Source organism: Orcinus orca, chromosome 3 (assembly GCF_937001465.1).
Source record: "Orcinus orca chromosome 3, mOrcOrc1.1, whole genome shotgun sequence".
Lineage (NCBI taxonomy): Eukaryota > Metazoa > Chordata > Mammalia > Artiodactyla > Delphinidae > Orcinus > Orcinus orca.
In genome coordinates, this window is record NC_064561.1 from 962,279 (window position 1) to 982,803 (window position 20,525).

At 61.4% G+C, this 20,525-nt stretch overlaps 1 protein-coding gene across 5 annotated transcripts; it reads right to left on the reverse strand.

Moving 5' to 3' along the window:
• Nucleotides 1–1,856: 1,856 nt before the first annotated feature.
• On the reverse strand, nucleotides 1,857–19,672 carry THOP1 (thimet oligopeptidase 1). 5 transcript variants are annotated; one of them, XM_004285857.4, is made up of 13 exons: nucleotides 19,503–19,669; nucleotides 17,125–17,337; nucleotides 14,684–14,832; nucleotides 13,562–13,669; nucleotides 10,774–10,876; nucleotides 7,499–7,659; nucleotides 6,339–6,474; nucleotides 5,772–6,138; nucleotides 5,490–5,691; nucleotides 3,507–3,693; nucleotides 3,273–3,401; nucleotides 2,510–2,646; nucleotides 1,857–2,259 (listed from the first exon to the last, which is right to left on the reverse strand). In XM_004285857.4, the coding sequence occupies exons 1-13, from the start codon at nucleotides 19,516–19,518 to the stop codon at nucleotides 2,104–2,106; spliced, it is 2,064 nt and encodes a 687-aa protein (XP_004285905.2). In that variant the 5' UTR covers nucleotides 19,519–19,669; the 3' UTR covers nucleotides 1,857–2,103. The 5 variants fall into 5 exon arrangements, with proteins under 5 accessions (XP_004285905.2, XP_049564123.1, XP_049564124.1 ...); XM_049708169.1 differs by having other exon boundaries at nucleotides 2,120–2,259; nucleotides 2,510–2,669; nucleotides 19,503–19,670; XM_049708166.1 differs by having other exon boundaries at nucleotides 1,857–2,646; nucleotides 19,503–19,672.
• Between the last annotated feature and the right edge of the window lie 853 nt (nucleotides 19,673–20,525).

A 20,525-nucleotide genomic window follows, 5' to 3' on the forward strand; every position in this document is an offset into this window, starting at 1 on the left:
GGGCTTCAGTAGTTGTGGCACGCAGGCTCAGTAGTTGTGGCTTGCGGGCTCTAGAGCTCAGGCTCAGTAGTTGCGGCGCACAGGCTTCGTTGCTCCGCGGCATGTGGGAACTTCCCGGACCAGGGCTCGAACCCGTGTCCCGTGCATTGGCAAGCGGATTCTTAACCACTGTGCCACCAGAAACCCAAACTCCATCCTTTTTAAAAATGTGTTCCTTCCACCCTCATGGAGGAGGGGTAGGGGATGGGGAGGAGTGACAACCCGATTTGCAGGGGTCCTGTCGCAACCCCTGAAGGGGACGGGGGAGGATCTAAGAGGTGGCACGACCCCCTAGTGACAGGTAACAGCTGCACTGCTGGCCCTTCCTGCGCCAGGACCTGCGCTCAGCTCCCAGGGTGGCTGGAGAAACGCACTGCTTTTGGTGAGATGCCCTTACTTACTGTGTGGAGGCTGCTCTGGCTGCCCTGGCGACCACACCCCAGCAAGGCTCTGTGCCTGTCCTCCCTGCCCCCTGCCCAGGGCTCTGAGAACAACAGTCTCTGTGGAGCAACCTGCTTCCAAGTCCTTCAGTGACCACGAAGGACTGGGAATGGGCTGGGCTGCCAGGGAGCCTGAGCATCAAACACCTGAGCTCAGCCCTGGGGGCTGATGTGAGGGCAGGGGCTGGGGGGTGGGCAGTGAGCAAATGGGCCTCCAGCTGGCATTCAGTCAGCTGGGGAAAGGCCTCACCCTCTCGGTCCTGACCTGCCCGCTTGGGAACCCTGTGGCCCACCAGCCCGAGGCCTGTGGCCCCTGCAACGGACTGCCCAGAGCACAGCTGGGGTGCCAACGCCACACCTGGATTTTGCACGGGGACCATCTGGGGGCTCGGTGCGGGGGAAGACGAGCAGCCCCCAGGCCCCGACACGCCACTTCCATATCCATCGAGAGGTGCCTGGACGGAAGGCCGGCTGTGCTCCTTTTCGAGCCCCAGGTAATTCATACGAACAGCCCTGGCCACGGGGCACCCACCCACCGGCTCTGGGCCAGCGACCAGCCCAGAACACAGAAGGCACAGAAGTGGGTGCAGGGAGCTGAGCCAGTGCTGCAGAAGGGCAGACACCACAGCCTGGTCCACAGCCGACTGGCCCAGGGCGGGTGAGAACGGGCGGGCAGGCTGAGGGGAGGACAGAGCATGGCACGGCCTGCCCGCCTGGGCCCCAGGGAGAAGGTCAGGGCGCTGCCCGCGCCCTCGCTCCGTTGCCTGGCGTCCTTTGTGGGGACAAAGGGCTGGAGGCAGGGCTCCCGAGGAGCTCAAAGGCCAGGGAAGGACACACAGGACGGTCCAGCCCACCCTACCGCTCCAGTGGTGCAGCACCCTCTCTGAATTCCTACTGCCACCAAAAAACCCTCCTAAGGCCTTTGGGAAGAACTGCTAGGACCCAGGAAGACAGCCCCTTGCTGTGGCCCAGACTTCACGAACTGCCGGCGACCAGAGGGAGCCAGCCGGCCGGCCGTGAGCAGGACAGGGCACGGGGACAGGGCCAGCCACGGCCGGGCTCCCCGCAGCTGTGCCCACCGCCAGAACCAGCTCCCGCCAATCACAGCCCCCGACATGCCAAATAGTGACGGGCGAGAGGCCGGCAGGAGACTGACACCCCATCACTGGAGAGCCGGACCGGCGAGGGTGGGGGGCCATCCCCGTCTGAACTCACCCCACAGCTCAGCCGTCTCCCAGTGACCCAGACATGTCACCAGCGGAGAGCAGCCTTCAACGGCCCCAGGGCCGAACCCGACCAAGGTCAGAACTCCCGCCAGAGTGATGGCCCCCATGCCACTCCTGTGGTGGAAGGGATGGCAGTCAGAGACCAGGACTAGAGCCTTTTTTTTAATGCCTCCGTTTCAAAGAACCGTGTTTTAACCAGGAAAGTTCCCCAGGAAGGGGCTGTATTAGTGCAACAAGTGGGAGCCTTGACGCCAGGCTCTCTAGACACATCCAGGTGGAGACTTTTGGCCCAGGCCGGCCGCCGGGGACTCAGGGGCTGGGGGGACACGCGGCCCCTCCCCTACCCCGGCGGGGCGCTAAGGCACCCGGCCCACTGGGGTGGGCAGAACCCTGTGCCGTCAGCAGGCTGGCGGCTCGCAGTCCTCAACCTGCAGCCCTTTGCTCAGGAGGAAGGCGTCCTGCTTGGGGTCCCGACCCAGGAAGAGCCTTAACATGACGCTGGCGTCCTGGGAGCCGCCTGGCCTCAGGATGCAGCTTCTGTAGTCCATGCCCACCTGCCGAGAGGGGGCGGGGCTGCAGGAGGGTGGAGTACCCCCACCCCTGGCTCCAGGGGCCAGCAGCATCCAAGGGAGGGGATCTGGGGGTGTGGGTGTGGCCACCTCTGCTGTGGCTGAACAAAGGGCAGGGGAGCAGGAGGACCAGGGCAGGGTCCTCAGGGCCGGGCAGGCCCAGGCGGGTGGCACAGGCATCTAGGCCCAGGCCGAGGACCGCGGTCTTGGTCTGCGCAGCAGGCCGGCCTCTCACCTTGCCACTCAGGACGCCCTCCTGCTTGAAGCGTGTGTGGAACATGTCCGCGGAGTACACCTCACTCCACAGGTAGCCATAGTACTGGGCGTCATAGCCGCCTGCCAGGTGGCCGAAGGTCGCGGGCATGTTGGTCCCTGGGACACACGTGGAGAGGCTCCTGCCCGGCCCCCTGGCCCCTCAGTGCCCCTTCCCGAGAGCGGGGGCCTCAAAGCAGCCCTGTCTGAGACCCCTGCCACTAGAGGGAGACTTGGCCCAACACTTCAAGAAAACAGGGACCTTGCAGGCAACTCAGTGGAGGGACACAAATAAATCTTTGCCCACTTTCTGCTGAAGCTCACGAGGGTTCACCTCTAAGCCTCTTACAAGGTCAGCTGCCGAGGCTCTGAGGGATGAATCAGGGCTCGCCCTCCGCCACGGGGAGAGCGCAGATTAAAGCACTCACGAGGGAGTGAACCCGTGTCCACACCGACATGCACGTGCAAACCTGTGGACGCGTTCCGTCCGGGGTATAAAGCCCTCTCCTGCCCCTTCCAGGCTCTCCAGAAAGCACCTGCTGAGACGGCCACCCCACCCTTGGCCTCCACGGGCCACAGCGGGAGGGACCAGCCCAAGAACCGAGGCGGGAAGAGGCCAGAGGTCCGAGGGCCTCGGCCGGAGGGTGTTGGTCGGTCCCCCTTCACACACCACTAGACGATCTTCCTGACCCGGGCAGTGGCCGCCACCCCAACCCCTAAGGTGGGCCTGCCTCGCGCGTGGCTACCTGGCGTGGCTGGGACCCCGAGGATCTCCTGGGAGAGGCGAGCATACTCCTCGGCTGGGTCTGCGGCCGTCTGCGTGTGCAGGGCCTGGTCCACCTTGGCCAGGACGATCTGGCGCAGGTTGAAGAGGCCTGGGGGGCAGGAGGAAGGAGACGTGGGACTGGCTCTGTGTCCAGGCCGCCCTCTCCAGCCGGGCGGTCTGGGAGCCCCCTTCCCTTCCCTTGGCCCGGCCGCACCTGTGTTGGCCTGCCGGGACTTGATGAGTTTGTCCAGCAGCTCCTGGGGGACGGCGCTGCCCGTGCGGTAGTGCTGGGACATCCTGAGCAGCGGCTCCACCTCCCACACCCAGTTCTCCAGCATCTGCGAAGGTGCCTCCACGAAGTCCCGCTCCACGTGTGTCCCACTGAACATGGCGAACTCGGCCTGCAAGGCAGGCTGTGGAGCTGCAGGAGGGCCCACCCCGGACCCCAGACCTGCCCGGAACACAGGGGTGCAGAGAGCCCGCCACCCCGTGGATCACCGCGCCCCCTCCCCACCCATGGAACCAACACTCTCCAGCCAAAGCCCCGCACCCAGGAGGCAAAGGTGCGGACACGGCGCAACTGGATGGCGGCCGTTGGCAGTCGCTCTTTGCTCCTCTTTCGTGCCTGAAATTCTTCCTGAATACACGGCGCCTGACGCAGTGCGGCTGGAACCCAGGCCCGGCAGGTGTGGGTCCACACGAGCCCAGTGACCCCGGCATGTCCTTCCCAGGCCCCAGGGAGCAGGGCAGACGCTGCCTCCTCACTCCTGGGTCACTTGACCCCCAACTTCCGGTTCCAGCCCCAATTGCAAACAAGCGTCCTTCTCACGGTCTGCTGAATGCTCCAATGTGTGCATTTTTGTTTCTGGGGTGATTTCTCTGCTCAACATGGCTCCGAGCACAGAGCTGAAGTGTTGGCTGGTGTCCCAAGTGCAGGAGGGCGGTGACGTGCTCACGGGGGCAGTGCGTGTGTCAGATGAGCTTCCTTCAGGCGAGGGTTACAACCCCGCCGTGAGTGAATCAACAATTGCTATCAGACCAGGTGTCTTTAAACAGAAATACACATCACATGTGGCTGCGTGGGGATCGGTGGCGACAACGTGGTGACAGAGGGTGACCCCCAGCCTCACACCACAGACAACACTCCACCATAGTGGACAACAACAAAATTAAACGCTTGATTACAAAACTTCTAGGCAGAAAAGGCAGAAGAAACTAGGCAGGATAAACTCAGTACCTCGGGTTAGAGAATAATTTTTTCCATAGGACACAAAACGTGCAAGAAAACAGTTAATAGACTGAACTTCAAAGTCAAAACCTTCTGCTCGTAAACATACTAGTAATAAGAGGTCCCTCCACACACGGGGACATCCCTCAGCCACACAGCGGTGAAGCCCTGACACTCGCTACCACGTGGATGGACCCTGAGAACACGATGCTCAGCGAGAGAAGCCAGACACAGAAGGACACACAGGATGCGACTCCACTAATGGGAAACGTCCAGAACAGGCAGATCCACAGAGTCAGAGAGTGGGTTCCTGGTTGTCACGGGCTGGGGAGGGAGTGATAGCTAAGGGCATGTGGGACACTTTCGGGGTGATGGAAATGTTCCAAAACATGGCAGTAGTGACGGCTGCACAGCTCAGTGAACTGTCCCCACATGCTCCGGTGCAGCCTGTGACAGCATCGCTCTCGGGACGGAGGGCTGACCGCAGGAAGACTGAGCGAGCAGTGGGTCCTGGGCCCGGCCGCTCAGCTGGGGGCCCCACGTGGGGAAGTCACTGGGACTTGCTGAGCCTCCACCGAGACTGGCAGCAGCCCCAGGGCCTCACTGGGCGCGGCGTTCCCGGCCCCAGAGCCTTCCGTCTGGTTCTCATCACTGGCTGTCACCAGACTTCCAGGCAACGTTCCTTTTTTTTTCTTTTTTAAAGGCAACTCTTGAGTACATGTATTTAACATGTAGGGAACCAGCCCTGACACCTTGATCAGTGGCTTCCAGCCTCCAGAGCCTCCAGGACATCCATTTCCGTTGTTTACGTGCTCAGTGAGTGGGGTTTGATGATGGAAGCTGACACCGAGGGCGTCGCCACGTCCGGGGTGACGTCAGCTGAAGAATCCCGCGGTGAGGACATGCCTGAGGACCACGCGCGCCCGGGCCCTCCCCCGCTCCTGCCCGCAGCCCAGCGCCCGCACCCACCTGGGAGCAGAGCTGGTGCATCACGTGCCCAAACTCGTGGAAGTAGGTCTCCACCTCATCGTGCTGCAACAGGGAGGGTGCGTCGGGCGTGGGCTTGGTGAAGTTGGCCACCATGGCCGCGATGGCGATCTGGCGGCTCCCGTCCTGCCGCAGGCAGCCCGGCTGCAGGCCGAAGCAGGCCGCATGCCCGTACTTCCCTTCCCTGGGGAGGGACGCGGGGTGAGGCCCAGCTTCCGCAGAGGATCCCCGGCCCATGGCCGACACGTTCCCCCAAGCACACACCGAGGGTAGAGGTCCAGGTAGAACTTGCCGATGACCTTGCCCGAGGCCGTGTCCCGGACCGTGTAGAGCGTCACATCTTCGTGCCACACGGTGGCGCCCTCCTCCAGGTCGAAGGTCAGCCCCAGCAGCTCCTGGTAGATGCCCAGCAGCCCGCGCGTGACCACCTGCATGGGGAAGTACTCCTTGAGCAGGTTCTGGTCCACGCGGTAGCGCGTCTCCTCCACCTGGTTCATGTAGTAGCGCATGTCCCAGGCGTTGATGCGCCCGTCAAAGTGCAGGCCCCGCCTCTGGCACTCGGCCTCCTTTAGCTCCAGGATCACGGCCCGCTCCTGCTCCCCGAGGGGCTTCAGCTTCTGGGCCAGCTCATCTGCGGGCGGAGGGGAGAGGCTCGGCTACGTCCCTGGGGCGGCTCCCCAGCCGCCCCCAACCCCGCGCCCCTCGAGGCAGAATGAAGGGTCTGGGAAGGTGACCCCCAGGCTGACACAGTGGGGTCTCAGGCAGCACCACGTCCAGTCCAGGTCCGCCTCACCCCGCTCCCCACTGGGCCCCAGGGGGAGGCAGGGTTACCTAGGAAAGTGGCCACCACCTGGCTGGTCTTGGCCATGTTCATCTCCAGCACGTAGTCAGCATGCGTGCTGAACCCCAGCAGGCGGGACTTCTGGGCCCGCAGGCTCACCAGCTCCCCAAGGATCGCGCAGTTCTCCTGGAACCCAGAGACGGCCGGCGCTGGGGACCATGGGCCATGCCCTCCCCGTGGGGCCCCGGGCCAGGTCTCTGCAGGTGGGCAGGGCTCTCAGGCTGCTGGCGCACACAGCCAATACCCCTCCCTCCTTGTCCTGGCCCAGATTTCTAGACACTTTGGTGCTGTCCTACCATGTGGTCTTTATAAACAGGTCCTTCGGAACCAGAAACGTCGTGAACCGTGATGGGCTCTAAGGCCAAGGGCAGGAAGCAATGCGGCCAGGCTCTCCAGGAGCCACCAAGGGGCCTCCCCAGGCTCAACAATACAAACATGGCTGCTGTGCAGACAGCAGCTCATCCCCACGGCGCCCGAACACCCAGCCCCTGGACGGTGAGACACCTGTTGCTGCAGGTGGCCCGTGGCTGGCCGCTGAGGCCCGGCCCCAGGCGTATGCCACCTTCTCTGGGGCCACCTCTCCGGTTCTGCGGTGGGGTTCTCCTGGGAGCCCCCAGTCACCACAGGACCAACGTGGCCTGTCTGCAGGCCGAGAAGGCGGGGACACAGGACTGTCCCCCGTGCCCCCCGCATCCCCTGCGAGGCCGAGCGAGCACCAGTGGTGTCTGCGGGGAAGATGAAGGGCTCATGCACAGCCCCCATCTACTGAAGATGCTAAATGGGAGAAGCACAGATTGCAGCCACACGCAGTATGGACCAAACACAAGTGTCCTTGGAGAACCCGATGTCTGAATGTCAAGGCCGTGCCCGGGCCACAGCGAGAAGGCCCAGCCCACATGCTAGGCACAGAGAGGGGATGGGGGGGACCTCTGCGAATCCGAGCTCCTCGGGCATCCGGCAACACCCGAGAGGGAGAGGACCTGAGGCTAAGGCTCGAGAGCGAGGGAGCAGAAGCACGAGCTCAGGAAGAGGCTCAGACCCCTGCCCCGGGGAGCCTGGGGGACGGAGGCAGACCCGCGGACACCTGCTAGGGGCGGAGCGAGCTCGTGGGCCCCTCCGGGCACTGAGCCGGCAGAGGCGGGCTCCTCACCCGCTTGCACCGACAGTTGAAGGCCTCCTCCACCTTCCTCCTGGTCTCGGGCACGTGGCATTTCTTCAGGAGGGGGAAGTAGTGCGGGTACTTGAGGGTGACCTTCAACTTCTCATCCTCGGTCTTCTCCAGCGAGTTCAGGAAATCCTCAGGGAGCCCTCCTGTGGAAGCCAAATCGGGGAGCTCTGAAAGGACCCGTGGGCTGCCCGACCCAGGTGGGAAGGGAGGGCGTCCCTCCCGCGTGGGAAGTGAGGAACGGGAGCCAGCAGGGAGCACAGTGCCCGGTGCGGCCTACCCAAACGCCCACTTCCCACCTCTGCACCCAAAGGAGCCACGTCAAGGGCTCTCCCGCCTCAGACAGCTGCTGCTCTCCTCATCAGGACGCCCTCGGGGAGGAAAAGCTATGTTCAGCTCCACCCAGGCCAGCCTGCACCTGAAGACGGCGTTCACCCCTGGACAGCGCCCACCCCGGGACAGCGTCCACCCTGGGACGGTGTCCACCCCAGGACAGGCTCCAGCCTGGGACAGCGTCCACCCCGGGACAGTGTCCACCCTGGGACGGCGTCCGCCCCGGGACAGGCTCCAGCCCGGGATGGCGTCCACCCCGGGATGGCATGGGCTGCCGTCTCCTCTGTGTCCTTTCTGGGTGGATGGCACCAGTGGAAGGCAGAACCCGCCAGGCAGCCCTGACTGGGCGGTGCCCCTGCCCCATCCCAGCTGTCAGCACTGCTGCAATGGCTGGCCTCCAACCTGGCCTGTCCTCTTAGCATGGAGACCCGGGTACATCGCCCTTAGACTAAAACCTCCAGGGACCTGTGCCTCACAGCCTGGGCGATGCAAGGCCACCGCCCCTCATGCCCCAGCCTCGCCACCCAGCTCAGCCCTGGGGCCTGGGAGCTGAGGGGGGGGTGGAGGAACCCTAGAGGATCCCCCTCAGGTGGGCCGTCTCGGCAGGCCCCAACAGGTGTGCCCGTGACGCTAACCCTAACCCAACAAGAAACAGCTGAGGGAGAGCCACCCTCGCCCCGAACCGGCTCTTCCTCCCTACTGGGACTGGAAGACCCTGTGACTCTCTCTCAGCTTCACACTTACCCAGGAGCCGGTTCTCACTGTTGGACAAGGTGGTGAAAGCATGGAAGGGGTGCCACGAGGCGAATCCCTAGTTGCTCGACCTGAGCTGAAGGCACTGGTAGGCACTCGTGGATGTGTGTCTGCACGCGTGTGTGCACACAGCTCTCGTCAGCTGAGGGGGCCTAGAAGCAATAGCTCCCAGCATCTGGGCGCACACCCAGCAGCCAGACCTTCGTTCTGACTATCCCGTCAGGGCCAGGCCGGGCTGGGCCAGGGAGAGGACAAAGTGAGCCCGGCCCACCCTGTGTCAAATAGCAGGTGCTTGAAGAATCACAGGGACACGTCCACTTGAGGGGCTCTTCGAGGCCACACTGGGACAATGAGCATCTAAGTAAGTGATGACAGCAGGGGACCGCACCCCACCAGGAAGACCAGGACCTGGAAGCCCACACATACAAAGACACTGGTCAGCAAGTACTGGGGGGTGGGGTGGGGCGGGGGGGTGAGTTCTGACTTACAAGAAGATACAAACTAAGAGATTACACAGGACTAGTGGGTGAAAACAAATGAGAGAAAACAACCTCCAAGCTTCTCTGGAGAAATGACTGACTATGAACGGAGAATGGCGCCTTTACAGAGAAGACGCCTAGAGGAAATTGCCTTAGGACTGAGATTTAGGGAAAGAAACCAAAGTGTTATGTATGTGTATGACTCTCTCTCGAGAGGGGGAGGGAGGGGGATGGAGAGAGGGAGGGAGGGAGAGGGGGAGAGGGAGGGAGGGGAAGGGAGGGAGAGGGAAGGAGGGGGAGGGAGGGAGGGAGAGGGATGGAGGTAGAGAAAGAGAGGGAGGGAGGGGGAGGGAGAGGGAGAGAGGGAGAGAGAGGGAGGACAGAAAGCAGGGAGAAAACAGAGAAAGAACACACCATCTATGTTTCTGTAAAATGACACCAGGGATCCTTCCGCAACCGGAGAAAATAACCCAGCGAGGCTCCTGCTCAGCTGGAACTGAAACTGCAGACGGGGTCAAACCCCACCAGGCTGGCCACACGTGTCCAGCCGCCACCCCAGCCCTGTGAGACGGGTCACCAGGGCTCTGAATGTCTGCTCCATGGAGCTGGGGTTCACCCTCTCGCCCGGGAGGCTGGGCCATGACAGTAGGGCCCCTGGGCTGGACAGATGGGGGGAAAGCAGCCCCGCAGGACAGCTTGTGCCAGCAGATTCAGCTGCCAGTTTCCAGAGGCCTGGGATCACCCTTTGGCCCGTGAACCCCAGGAGCCACGTGGGTCTTGCTGCCCAGGACAGGGGGTTGGGGACCAGAAGTTAGGGCAGCAGAGGTTGGCGTGATGGACCTGAAAAACCTGCCTGGGTCAGCGTGCATCCGTGGGTGTCCCCAAAACCCACCCGCCCAGAGGCGAACGAGGTGTCACATCTTATGCAACAGCCTGTTACACAGAACTGGTGAGGATGCTCAGCCCCATCTGAACCCCGGGCAGAGCTGACAGGCCGCTGCCCACCTGGCCTAGATTTTGCAAAACTATCAGCGTGGGCAAGACGGAAGCAAGTTTGTAAAAGGCTGAGGAACCGATCAGCAGGGAAGGAGCCTGGAGAGACAGGAACTAAATGCAATGCCTGAGGCCTGGCTCAAGCCAGATGGGGCCAGAAACGTGAAGACTGCCATCAGGACGGCTTGGGGGACCGCTCCACGCTCTGCTTCCCGAGGGCTGCCTGCACCCGGGGACTCAGGAGGCGCCCTTGCTCCTAGAGACATGTCCGGAGGCCCTGGCGCAGGAACAGCACACACGGCATCCACGTAGGGAGGCCGGGCCCGGGGAGCACACGGGGTCTCCCTGGTGCTATTCTTGCCACTTCCCTACAGGTGTGAAGTTTTCAAAATAAAGCATTCGAGGAAGAGGGCAGAAGTTGCAAAAGCCGCCCAGGCCCCAGCCCTTCAAGACCCCACGCCGGGTCAGGCTGGGGAGGACCCTGTGAGATTAAAGAAACATCACAGAGAGCAGGGTGGGGGTGGGGTCTTGGGGGACAACTCCCTTTGAGGCAGAATCTCGGTAGACAGACCGCAACCGCCCCCAAGGAAGGATCCAGAACATTGGGACCCAAACACTCTGAGCACTCCAGCGGAAGAAGGCCCTCCCGGGGGCCAGGGGCACACAGACGCCTCTCCACCACCGTGCGGGGCCCGCACGCACCCAACTCCTCGCGCGTGAATGGCAGGAAGGTGGTGTCCTCGTTCAGGTTCTTGTTGAAGTCGATGCACAGGAGACTCAGCTTCTTCTTGATGCTCTTGATTTTCTGAAGGAAGAAGACGGCCGTGAGATCGGGGGGCGGGGGCACGGAGCGGGGTTAAGGCAGAAGAGGCGGATGAGAGGAGGGAGATGGGAGAGAAAGGGCCTCGGGTTCTAACTGTTAGGACCCTCCTCAGGAGTTACCCCAAGGTGACAGCCTAAGCTTCAGCCATTTCAACGGAGCTAAGTTTCTGCCCCTTCAGGGTCTATCTGGTTTTCAGAAACAGGGAGAAATGGACCTGCCTGGGGGAGGGAGCAACGTGGGGTGCAGAGGAAGGCACCGGCTCCCTGGGGCCCCTGCCGGGCCAGCAGCAGGCGGAGCGCCTCGAGGACCTGCCCAGGCTGCACCCCCTGCCCGGCCCAGGACTCAGTGCGCCCGCCCCGCTCCCGGGCTGAACAGCCATGCCTGTTGGAGGACAGGAGGGGCGCTGGGGGAGCGTGCCCGCTGGCTCTGCCAGGAGCAGGGGCTCGTCGGGCACGCCTGGCTCAGAAGCAGCCCGAGGGACGCCGGGCATTTGCGGGCAGCAGGCGCCGTGCCAGACACTGGCCTCCCTGCAGCCTCACGGCCCCATGGGCCACGACTGGGCAGGAGCACAGGGCGCCCTGAGAGGGCGGGGCGGCACTGAGGACCCCGCCCCGTGCCAGCAGGCCGCCTCTCCTGGGCGCCCTCCTCCCCGGGCGTCCCCGTGGTCCCTACGGCCAGTGGCTCTCAAGCGTCAAGGCAGTCTGCGCAGCCCCAGCGTGCACACCCTTGCCTCCCCCAGCCTCGAAGCTCCACGCGCCTGCCGCTCCGCAGGACTTCGGGGCCCCCGCGCCCGGCCCACCCTGGAAGCTGGAGTCCCACAGTCCTCCGAGTCCTGGTTTCCTCCACCACAAGGCACAGCACCGGCAGAAGTGGGACAGCGTTTTTCTTGAGTAACGAGAACTGTCGCTGAGCCCTGGGTCGGGCCTGGTACCTGCATTAACCGCTTCTGTCACTTTCTGACGCAAACCAGCCAGCGCAGGGATGCACCCCAGCCCCTTCTGTACGGGGCTCCCACACTCGGGGCCACCGTCCCCCTGCGCTCATCATAGGCCCGGAGCCCCGGGTCATTCTAGCCGATCCTGAGCTGCTCCTACCGGGGACCCACACCTCAGGCTCCAGTCCCCAGCCACCCCTCCCCTCCTTGCTGCTGAACCCTCGTGCTCCCGGGAGGCCCTAGGTGATGAGGCGGGCCCCTGCCCAGAACCGCGACTGACAAGCTCTTTCCTCATCTGCTGGCCTCACTGTTCTCTGTCCTCCACACAAACCGACTCGGTCAGCGCTCACGACCACCTGTGAGGGGGTCCTCCGGTCACGCACGTTGCAGAGGGTGAACAGGGACAACGGGGTCTAGTGACCGGCCTCCGGGGACCCAGCCGGTTGGTGGCAGAGCTGGGTCTGATCCTGGAGGTCAAGACGCGTGCAGCCACGGCGCCACACACCCCCCACCGAGGTGACGCGCTCGACCATCGGTGGCTCGCCGTGCCCGCCCCCCTCCCCACCCCACGAGGCTGCCTCCCGGGAGGGGCCGGGCTGCCCATCGCCCGCCTGGCCAGGGCGCTGCAGGGACCCCGTCCTGCTGGACCAGGGGTGGGAAGAGCTGAGGGCTCTGGGGTCCACGTTGGGGGCAGAGGGGTGTCAGGTAACTGGGAGGACCTGAAGGGACAGGCCCCGGGGGGCTGGGCCCACTGGGAACCTGCGTGGCCACAGGGCTCAGCCCAGAGAGGAGGGAGGGGGTGAAGGCGGACGCGCTCGTCAGCCTCCCATCACCCCCAGCCTCCGTGCCCAGCGGGATCCGCGCTGTGAATTACAGGAGAAACGCGTCGGATCTTGGCCCCCAGTCCTGGCACACAGCTCCTAAACCTAAAGCCACAGGATGGGTTGCATCTTACAGCCCCACTACCTGCCCACCTCCTGGGAGGGGAGAGGGACAGGGGTTGCAGCGTGAATCAGTGGCCCATGGCCAACGATGTAATCGTGCTCATGGAACAAAATCTCGGTAAACTCGGGGCTCAGAGAGCTGCCGGGTGGGCGCCTGCAGGGGACCTGGAAGCCCCGGCCCCGCCCCACGCCTCCACACCTCCTCCAGCCACCTGGCTGCTCCTTATGATAACCCGGTGGTCCGGTCCGTGGACTGGGTGCCTGTGTTCTGGGGGCCGCGCTAGCCGACGAATGGAACTCGGGGTGGGTGCGTGGGAACTCCTGACACAGCCTGTCAGCCACAAGCGCAGAGGACGACGTGGACCTGTGGCCGGCGTGGGCCAAGCCCTGACCTGCGGGCTCTGACCCCGGGTAGATGGAGTCCAAACTGAACCGTAGAAACCCGACAGTCACAGAGCTGCTGCTATGGGAGCCCCACGGGCCTGGCGTCAGGACGGAAGCTCTGTGGGAGCGGGGGCTCAGGGTGGAGTGGGCTCGGAGGAGGCGGTCCTTCCTTGAGACCCTCCCAGCAAAGCCACAGGGGGCGGGGGGCCCGGCTGAGGCGGGGCTGAGGTGGGACGCAGAGAGGGGCCCACGCCGCCCGTGCTCTGGGGAAGCCCTGTGACCCTGAGGACCGAGGGCAGAGCAGGTGCAGTGGGACTGCTGGTCCACGTGGACCTTCCCTCCTGGGGTTGAGGCGGCAGAAAGATGGGCAGAGGCAGGCACGCGGGGCCCAGGCCAGGCGCTCACCTCCTGCGTCTCCTCGGGCAGGTGGAGCCCGTTCCTCCTGCCCAGGTTTATCAGCCGCTCCAGGTACCGCGACGCCTCTGGCCTCAGCGAGTCACTCTGGACCTTCTCCTAGAACAAGATAACCAAAGTTCTGCTCGCAGCAAAACATCGAGACGGTGCCCAGTGCTGGCGAGGCAGCAGAGAACAGGGGAGTCATCGCTGGAGGCAGTGCAAGACAGTGCAGCCACTCTGGAAAGGAGTTGGCCAGTTTCCTAGAAAGCAAAACTTCCTAACAAAGCAGCCATCACAGGACTCGGCAACCGCAGTCATGGGCACTTACCCCAGAGAAATGGAGACTGAAGTCCGCACAGAAGCTGTACACAAATGCTCACCTGACTGGGAAGAGCCCCAGACCGAAAGCCGCTGGGGACCTTCCCAGGGCAGCGCATGACACGGGCAGTTGTGTCAACGTCAGGAGCCTGCTGGGACGCTGACTTTACTTTCACAAAAGGTGACATTGGGGAAAACGGGGCCAAGTAGCCGGGACCACTCTGAATCATTTCTTACAACTGCACGTGAACCTACGATTAATTCTGTCAGTGAAAACGTCTGTTAAAAGCAGCACTGCCTGCGCTTTCAGAGGCCCCCGCCCTGTGTCTGCACAAAGCACCCAGGGGCCTCCCCTGGTCCCGAGGGATACGCATCAGCGGGTTCTAAGAACCACCCACCAGCCACGTGAGAAGTATCTGTGGTCCCCCCGACACAGGCAGCAGTGCTCGGCCGGCTGCACGGAGCACCCACAGGAAGGCAGGAAGTGCACACACGTGTTACTCGTCCCTCACCTCACGTTGGAGACTGGGCGTCCCCTCTAGGTGTGCCCAGCAAGGTCGGGAAAGTGAGGTGACGTGTGGACCCGGGAAGGCATTTTATGCTTCCTCTCCTCCCTCCCACTCGTCTTTGTCACGTTTCTAACGTCGTCTGCTGTGGTCCAACGGCCCCACCGTGAAACTCACCACCTTCCCCAGGCCCGGCGCACAGCCTGTGGTGCCCACTGCCCACCTGCGGGGCTGCCTCCAGCTTGACACCTCGTAAAGCCCGGGGAGCGGAACGACCCAGTCTGAAGAGGTCCCACTGCGCGCTCACCTGCAGCCAGACGATCCTCTGGTACACGTCCCGCCTCATGCTCATCTCCACGTCGAACTCGGACAGCTTCTTGTCCGCCTCCGTGCTGGCTGTCCGGATGTCCTTGGATGGGGAGACGTGCTGCGGGAAGTCAAGGATGTTCCTCTGGACTGAAACAGGGAGACGACAGGACAGGTGTGAAAACGGCCCCGGGTGGAAACGGGTGGGTGCCAGTTCCAGGCTAGAGATGGGCGCAGTTACCCCCGTCCTCGGGGACTCACATTCCAAAAGGGAAGGAACTTAGCTCAGGACACCCCAAGTCAAGAGGGACCGGAACAGGGAGTAGGATGAGACCGGAAGAGGCCAAAGGGACTCGGTGCCAGAAAAGAGCCATGGCTGCCCATGGCTACGCTGCAGCTCACCAAAGATTTTGTACTTCACGGCACACGTGTACGCTTCGTGAGACAGAACGTGTGGCAGCTGTGAAAGCACACGCTTCAGCTGAGTCACCACATGACCCGCAGACCCACCCCCAGGTGCACACCTGAGAGTAACGGAACATCCTCCACCCAAAACTTCTACACACGCCATCACAGTAGCATGATCCGTAGTAACCAAACAGTGGACACGACCCAGACGCCATCAGCAGATGACTGGACACGTGTCCCTCCACATACGGGGGCATCACTCAGCCATGAAAAGGAGTGAAGCCGCGACACTCATTGACACGTGGATGGATCCTGAGAACACGATGCTCAGTGAGAGAAGCCAGACACAGAAGGACACACAGTGTGTGATCCCATTGATGGGAAACGTCCAGAACAGGAAGATCCACAGACACAGTGGGTTAGTGTTGTCAGGGGGTGACTGCTGATGGGGTCGGGGCTTCTTTTTGGGGTGATGGAAGGCTCTGGAACTGGAGAGTGGTGAAGGTTGGATATGCTAAATACACTAAAAACCAATGACGTCTATGCTTTAAGTGGGCAGATTACGTAGTATGTGAATTCTATCTCAACACAGCAGTGTTTAAAAAAGCATATACTTTGCATGGGGGAGACCTGAATTAACATCACAGTTTGGTGGCTTCCACGGTTCCAGGCTACCGAGATGGCCCAGGTCTGGTGGGTCAGCTGCAGCGTGGAAACCTCTGCAGGGCAGTCACCGGCTCAGCTGACTAGGCCAAACACGGTGGGGCTCTGGGCGGGTCTCATGCCGGTGGCCCGAGAGCAAGCTGTGAAAAGGACAGAAACAGCCTTTTCTGTCCGTTTGGGATTTGCAGGCTGTGACTGCACCAAGTATGACAACGAAACACCAGAGTGTGGGATTAGTCCAGGTGGCTGGTGTGGGGAGACGGGGCACAGGAAGGGGCGCTGGGCGGAGCTCAATCTGTGCTCAAAGAACCCGACGCCCGGCCAAGCAGAGGGGAGGGGCTCCCCGGCTGGCACGAAGCCCCCAGACGGGGCGCAGGATGAGGGGCAAGGCGGCGCGCGGCTGGGCCCCAGAGGCCACGTCGAGGGCTCCCACCTTGACCCCCAGGGCAGTGGGAAGGCACCGGAGTTGGTCGAGGGGAGTGCCATGGTCCAATTCTAGTTTTCTTTAAAATTACTCAGGTTACTGAGGGGAGATGGAAAGAAAAGGCCACAGAAGTGGAGTAGGAGAGACCAAATCATGTCTGGCAGGGTCCCTCCCGAGGTGGGAATTTGCATCATCCACCCTCCAGAGCCTCCTGCCACAAATGAGAGGGGAGACTGAGCCCGTCACCCCTGTCCCGCCAGAGCAGGGGACTGGGGGGCAGAGCCGGCCTGCGGGCTCTCCATCCGCTGCCTGAGCCGCAGCCCTTACCCTTGGGCCCAAGGCACACTGGGTCCCCCCAGGGCGGACCCTCTGGAGTCTAAGCCTGCAGGCCAGGGGCAAGCAGACCCTGCACGGCGAGGCGTCAGGGACATGTGAGAATCCCGCAGCTGGAATTCAGGGATTCTAGACGGTTCGCAGAAAAACAGCTGCTCTAGAGATTCGGGCACAGGGGGCCTCCTCGGCTCAGAGTTCTCTGCCTCATCAACCTCTGCAGAGGGGGCTCTGGGAGGCGAGCTGTGTATCTGACATACAAAGGCAGCAGACAGACTGTGGAGGAGAAGAGGGAAGGACCCACGGGGTGGCGATGAGGACGCCTCAGGGTATCAGGGGACCCAGGGCGCCATGGGAGGAGAAAACCAAAGGGGACCAAGTTCAGCGGCTCAGAGAAAACAAACAGATCCCCGGGCAGGCACACGGGCAGGGGTGAGAAGGGGCTCCAGTTTCAAGGCTGGCATGTGAGCCAGCTCCCCAAGAGGAGAACTGGCAGGCACTGCCTGACGCTGCCGTTCTGGGCCCTCGGGGACAGAGCAAGCTGGCCAGCCCGGGCTGCCTTTCTCCACCGGGCCCCTGGGGAGGAGGTGGTGTCGCCCAGTCTGGGCAGGGCTCACCTGTGTAGGACACCTCCACGTCGGCCAGCGCCTTGAGTGTGTTCTCGTAGGACACATCTTGGAGCTCCTGGGAGCCCACGCGGTCGTACACGCGCTTGGTCTCCTCGATGAGCTCGGTGGTGAGCTCCCCGATTTGCTGGGCACTCAGATCCCACCGGAGGTAGTTCATGGCCGAGCACGGTGCCGCCACGTCCAGGGCGTCTCCTGCACAGGCTGGACCCAGAAAACAGAACCCCACACCCGGCGTGTCTGCTTCAGGCTCGGAATCAGGGTCAGAGTAACAGGCTGGGGAGAGCCCACAGTTTCCCAGAACAGATGGCGAGGCCCCAGGGCTTTCTGGGGACGCACAGGGCGATTGGTCCGCTAGAGCACAAGGTGATCCTGCTCCCAGGGGACACTGGGGGATGTCTGGGGACGTTTGTGGTTGTCACCACTAGGGAGTGATGCTCCTGCCTCAGCGGGGTCAGGCGTGCTGCTCAATACCCCACAGCAGCCAGGACCGCCCCCAGGAGAGGCCCCGCCCCCGAAGTCAGCGGTGCTGAGCGGGACATCCGGCATGTACCTGCGTTTCACTGAAAGAATAACTGCACTGCAGGGTGGTACCCCCAACCTCCCTGAATGGAACCTGGAACATCTGTATTGTATTACTTCTCTAAAAGAGGGGCAAATCCTGATTATTGTGATGTCCCTAGCCCCAGGAGTTTTTGGATACAAGACTGTGGTCCTATAACAACAGCTGTCGGGCTTCCCTGGTGGCGCAGTGGTTAAGAATCCACCTGCCAATGCAGGGGACACAGGTTTGAGTCCTGGGCCAGGAAGACCCCACATGCTGAGGAGCAACTAAGCCCGTGTGCCACAACTACTGAAGCCCGCGCGCCTAGAGCCTGTGCTCCGCAGCAAGAGAAGCCACCACAATGAGAAGCCTGCGCACCGCAACAAAGAGTAGCCCCCGCTTGCCACAAATAGAGAAAGCCTACGCGCAGCAACGAAGACCCAACGCAGCCAAAAATAAATAAATAAATAAATAAATCAAAAGAAAAACAACAGCTGTCACTTGAAAACCTTCTTGTGTGTTCCAGGGTGTTTTGACCTCACTGAACTCTCAGGCAGTTCTGTACTCTGCACCCTACGTAGCTCCACTTTACAGACGGGAATCCTGAGTTTGCCATGATGCCACAGCCAGCAAGCGACAGAGGTGGGGTTCAAAGCCGGGCAGCTTACTTCCACTGATACACACTAAGTGGCGGGGGGAGCCTCTTCACCTCAATAGAGGTTCGATTTTTCTGGCCAAATGACTGCTTCAAATTAGAGAATATCTTTGCAGAACATTCTGGATTTCAAGAACTGCACAAGAGGGACTGTGAGTCTGCATTAAATCTGGTGGTAAAGAAGGGCTCCAGGAGCTCAGGAAAGGCGGGAGGTCCGAGTCGGGTAGAATTGTCGGGAAAACCTTTCGGAGGAACTAGGATTTGAAAACTTGGAGCAGGCCCATTCTTTTCATAAATATTTACTGATTGTCACCTACGTCCCAGGTCTCTGAGCTAACAATCCCGCAGCAAACAAGGCAGACAACATTCCTGCCTCCCTGAGGCCTGAATAACCATAATTATGATTATCAGCATGAATACAATTATCATCATCATCACAATGGGCTGCAGAAAGAACAGAGGGAGGATAGGTGGGCAAGAGAAAATTCCAGGAGGCACCACTCAACATCTTGGGCGATTTTCTAAAATAGAGTATGCGGGTGGCATCGCTCCCCTAAATGAAAACCAACCCTTCCATAGCGCCCCTTTGTGCTTCCCATAATAGGGACTCCCAGCTGTGTTCCAGCTAAAATGACCTGTTGCTCCCCAAACGCCCTGCTGGTGCGCTTGCCTCCCCGCCTTTGCCCTCGCGAGTCCCACCACCTGGGACGCTCCTCCCGCAGGACAGCTGCTTCTCCCCACGGGGTCCAGGCTCAGTGAAATGCCACCTCCACCGAGAAGTCCTCCAGGACCGCCCTCCCTAAAGAAGCACCACCAGCCCCGGCACCGACGACTGTCTAAAGCCCTCGCTTAATTTTTGCCTGTTGAACGTCCGTCTCTGGCTCTGGAACTGCGTCTAGAACTCCCTCAGAGTCCACCCAAGGGCCAGACCCATCCTCATCAAAAGCGACACGGAGTTTGCCGAATGAGTGAAGCGCTGGAAAAGTTGTTCATTCATTCGGCAACCGAGGGTTCGGGGTTCCGGGCTCGCTGACCCCCCTCCCCTGCCTGGGCCCGGGTCACTCAAGAGTCACTGGGCTCCGCTCTTAGGCCCCAAGGGCCACCCCGAGGGACGGTGCGCGCGGCTCCTGGGTCCGGCGAGCGGGGCCAACACCAATGGGCGGCCGGTACCTGCGGGGGGCTTCATGGCTGGCGGGTGTGCACCGGCGACCTCTCCCTCCACCTGGCCTGCGTCGGCGTAACAGCCGTCAGCCTCCGTCCACTCAACCGCCGAAGCCTACTGGACTGAGGTGCCCGCCGCCCGCGCACCAACTGAATGCTGGGAGACGCGTGCGCCGGACGGGAGGGCGCACGCGCACCCCAGCTCCGCTCACAACCCGAGGCTGTGCACCCGAGCGCTGACTCCTCCTGAGCATGCGCTGGAACCACCCCCGCCCGTCATTGGCTCTCAGTGGTGAGAGGGCAGAGCCTTCGGGGAGGCGGGGGAGAGGCGTTTCCATGGAAACCCACACAGCTGGCACCTCGGAGCCTTCGCTAGGTTCTCTCTGCCAGTAGTTCGCTTGGGCTTCTAGCTCCTGTATTAATTTGTACTTGCCTCCTTTCTACCTTTGTTGGGTATTTGGCTAGTTTTACAAGTTATCTCCCTCACTTAAGGTCCTCCGTGGTCCCTTCCCATATCTCAGGCTCTTATCCCATTCCCAGCATCCTGGCCAGCTTCTAGCGTCTAATGAACAGAGATGGTGCGCCACATATGTTAGCTGAATCCAGTTGGTCAATTAAATTAAACACACATTCATTTAAAAAACAGAAATGTAAGCAAGTATCATTGAGAAAGCTTCAGTGAACGGATCCACGACTTCAAACAACAGGTGTTTTGGAACAGTGCAGTTACCTGACCTATATCTAGGGTTCTCGGTTAACACAAAACCTTGAACCGTCTAAAACACCCAGAAAGAAAAAGTTGCGAGAATTAAACCGGCCCCAAAACCCACCTCATTTATTTCTGAAAAAAAATGAAAATAACCCAGGGTGTTACGTGTGCATGCGTTTTAAGTAGGATAAAAATGAGTTAGGAGAACGCTTCTGGCAACTTTAACGCTAATTTACTAGGGAATTTCGCGTTACCCACCCTCGGTTTTTTCTCTCTTGAGGACATCAAGTTTAGTTCTGTTAATCTTCATTTTCGCTGTTTCC

What these genes read in the sequence shown, in the direction of transcription:
- THOP1 (XM_049708166.1), bottom strand. An exon ending in TGCCCGAGGAGACGCAGGAG is followed by an intron (nt 10,877 to 13,561) that starts GTGAGCGCCTGG and finishes TTCTTCCTTCAG; the next exon opens with AAAATCAAGAGCATCAAGAA. An exon ending in TGCACCAGCTCTGCTCCCAG is followed by an intron (nt 3,694 to 5,489) that starts GTGGGTGCGGGC and finishes CCTGCCTTGCAG; the next exon opens with GCCGAGTTCGCCATGTTCAG.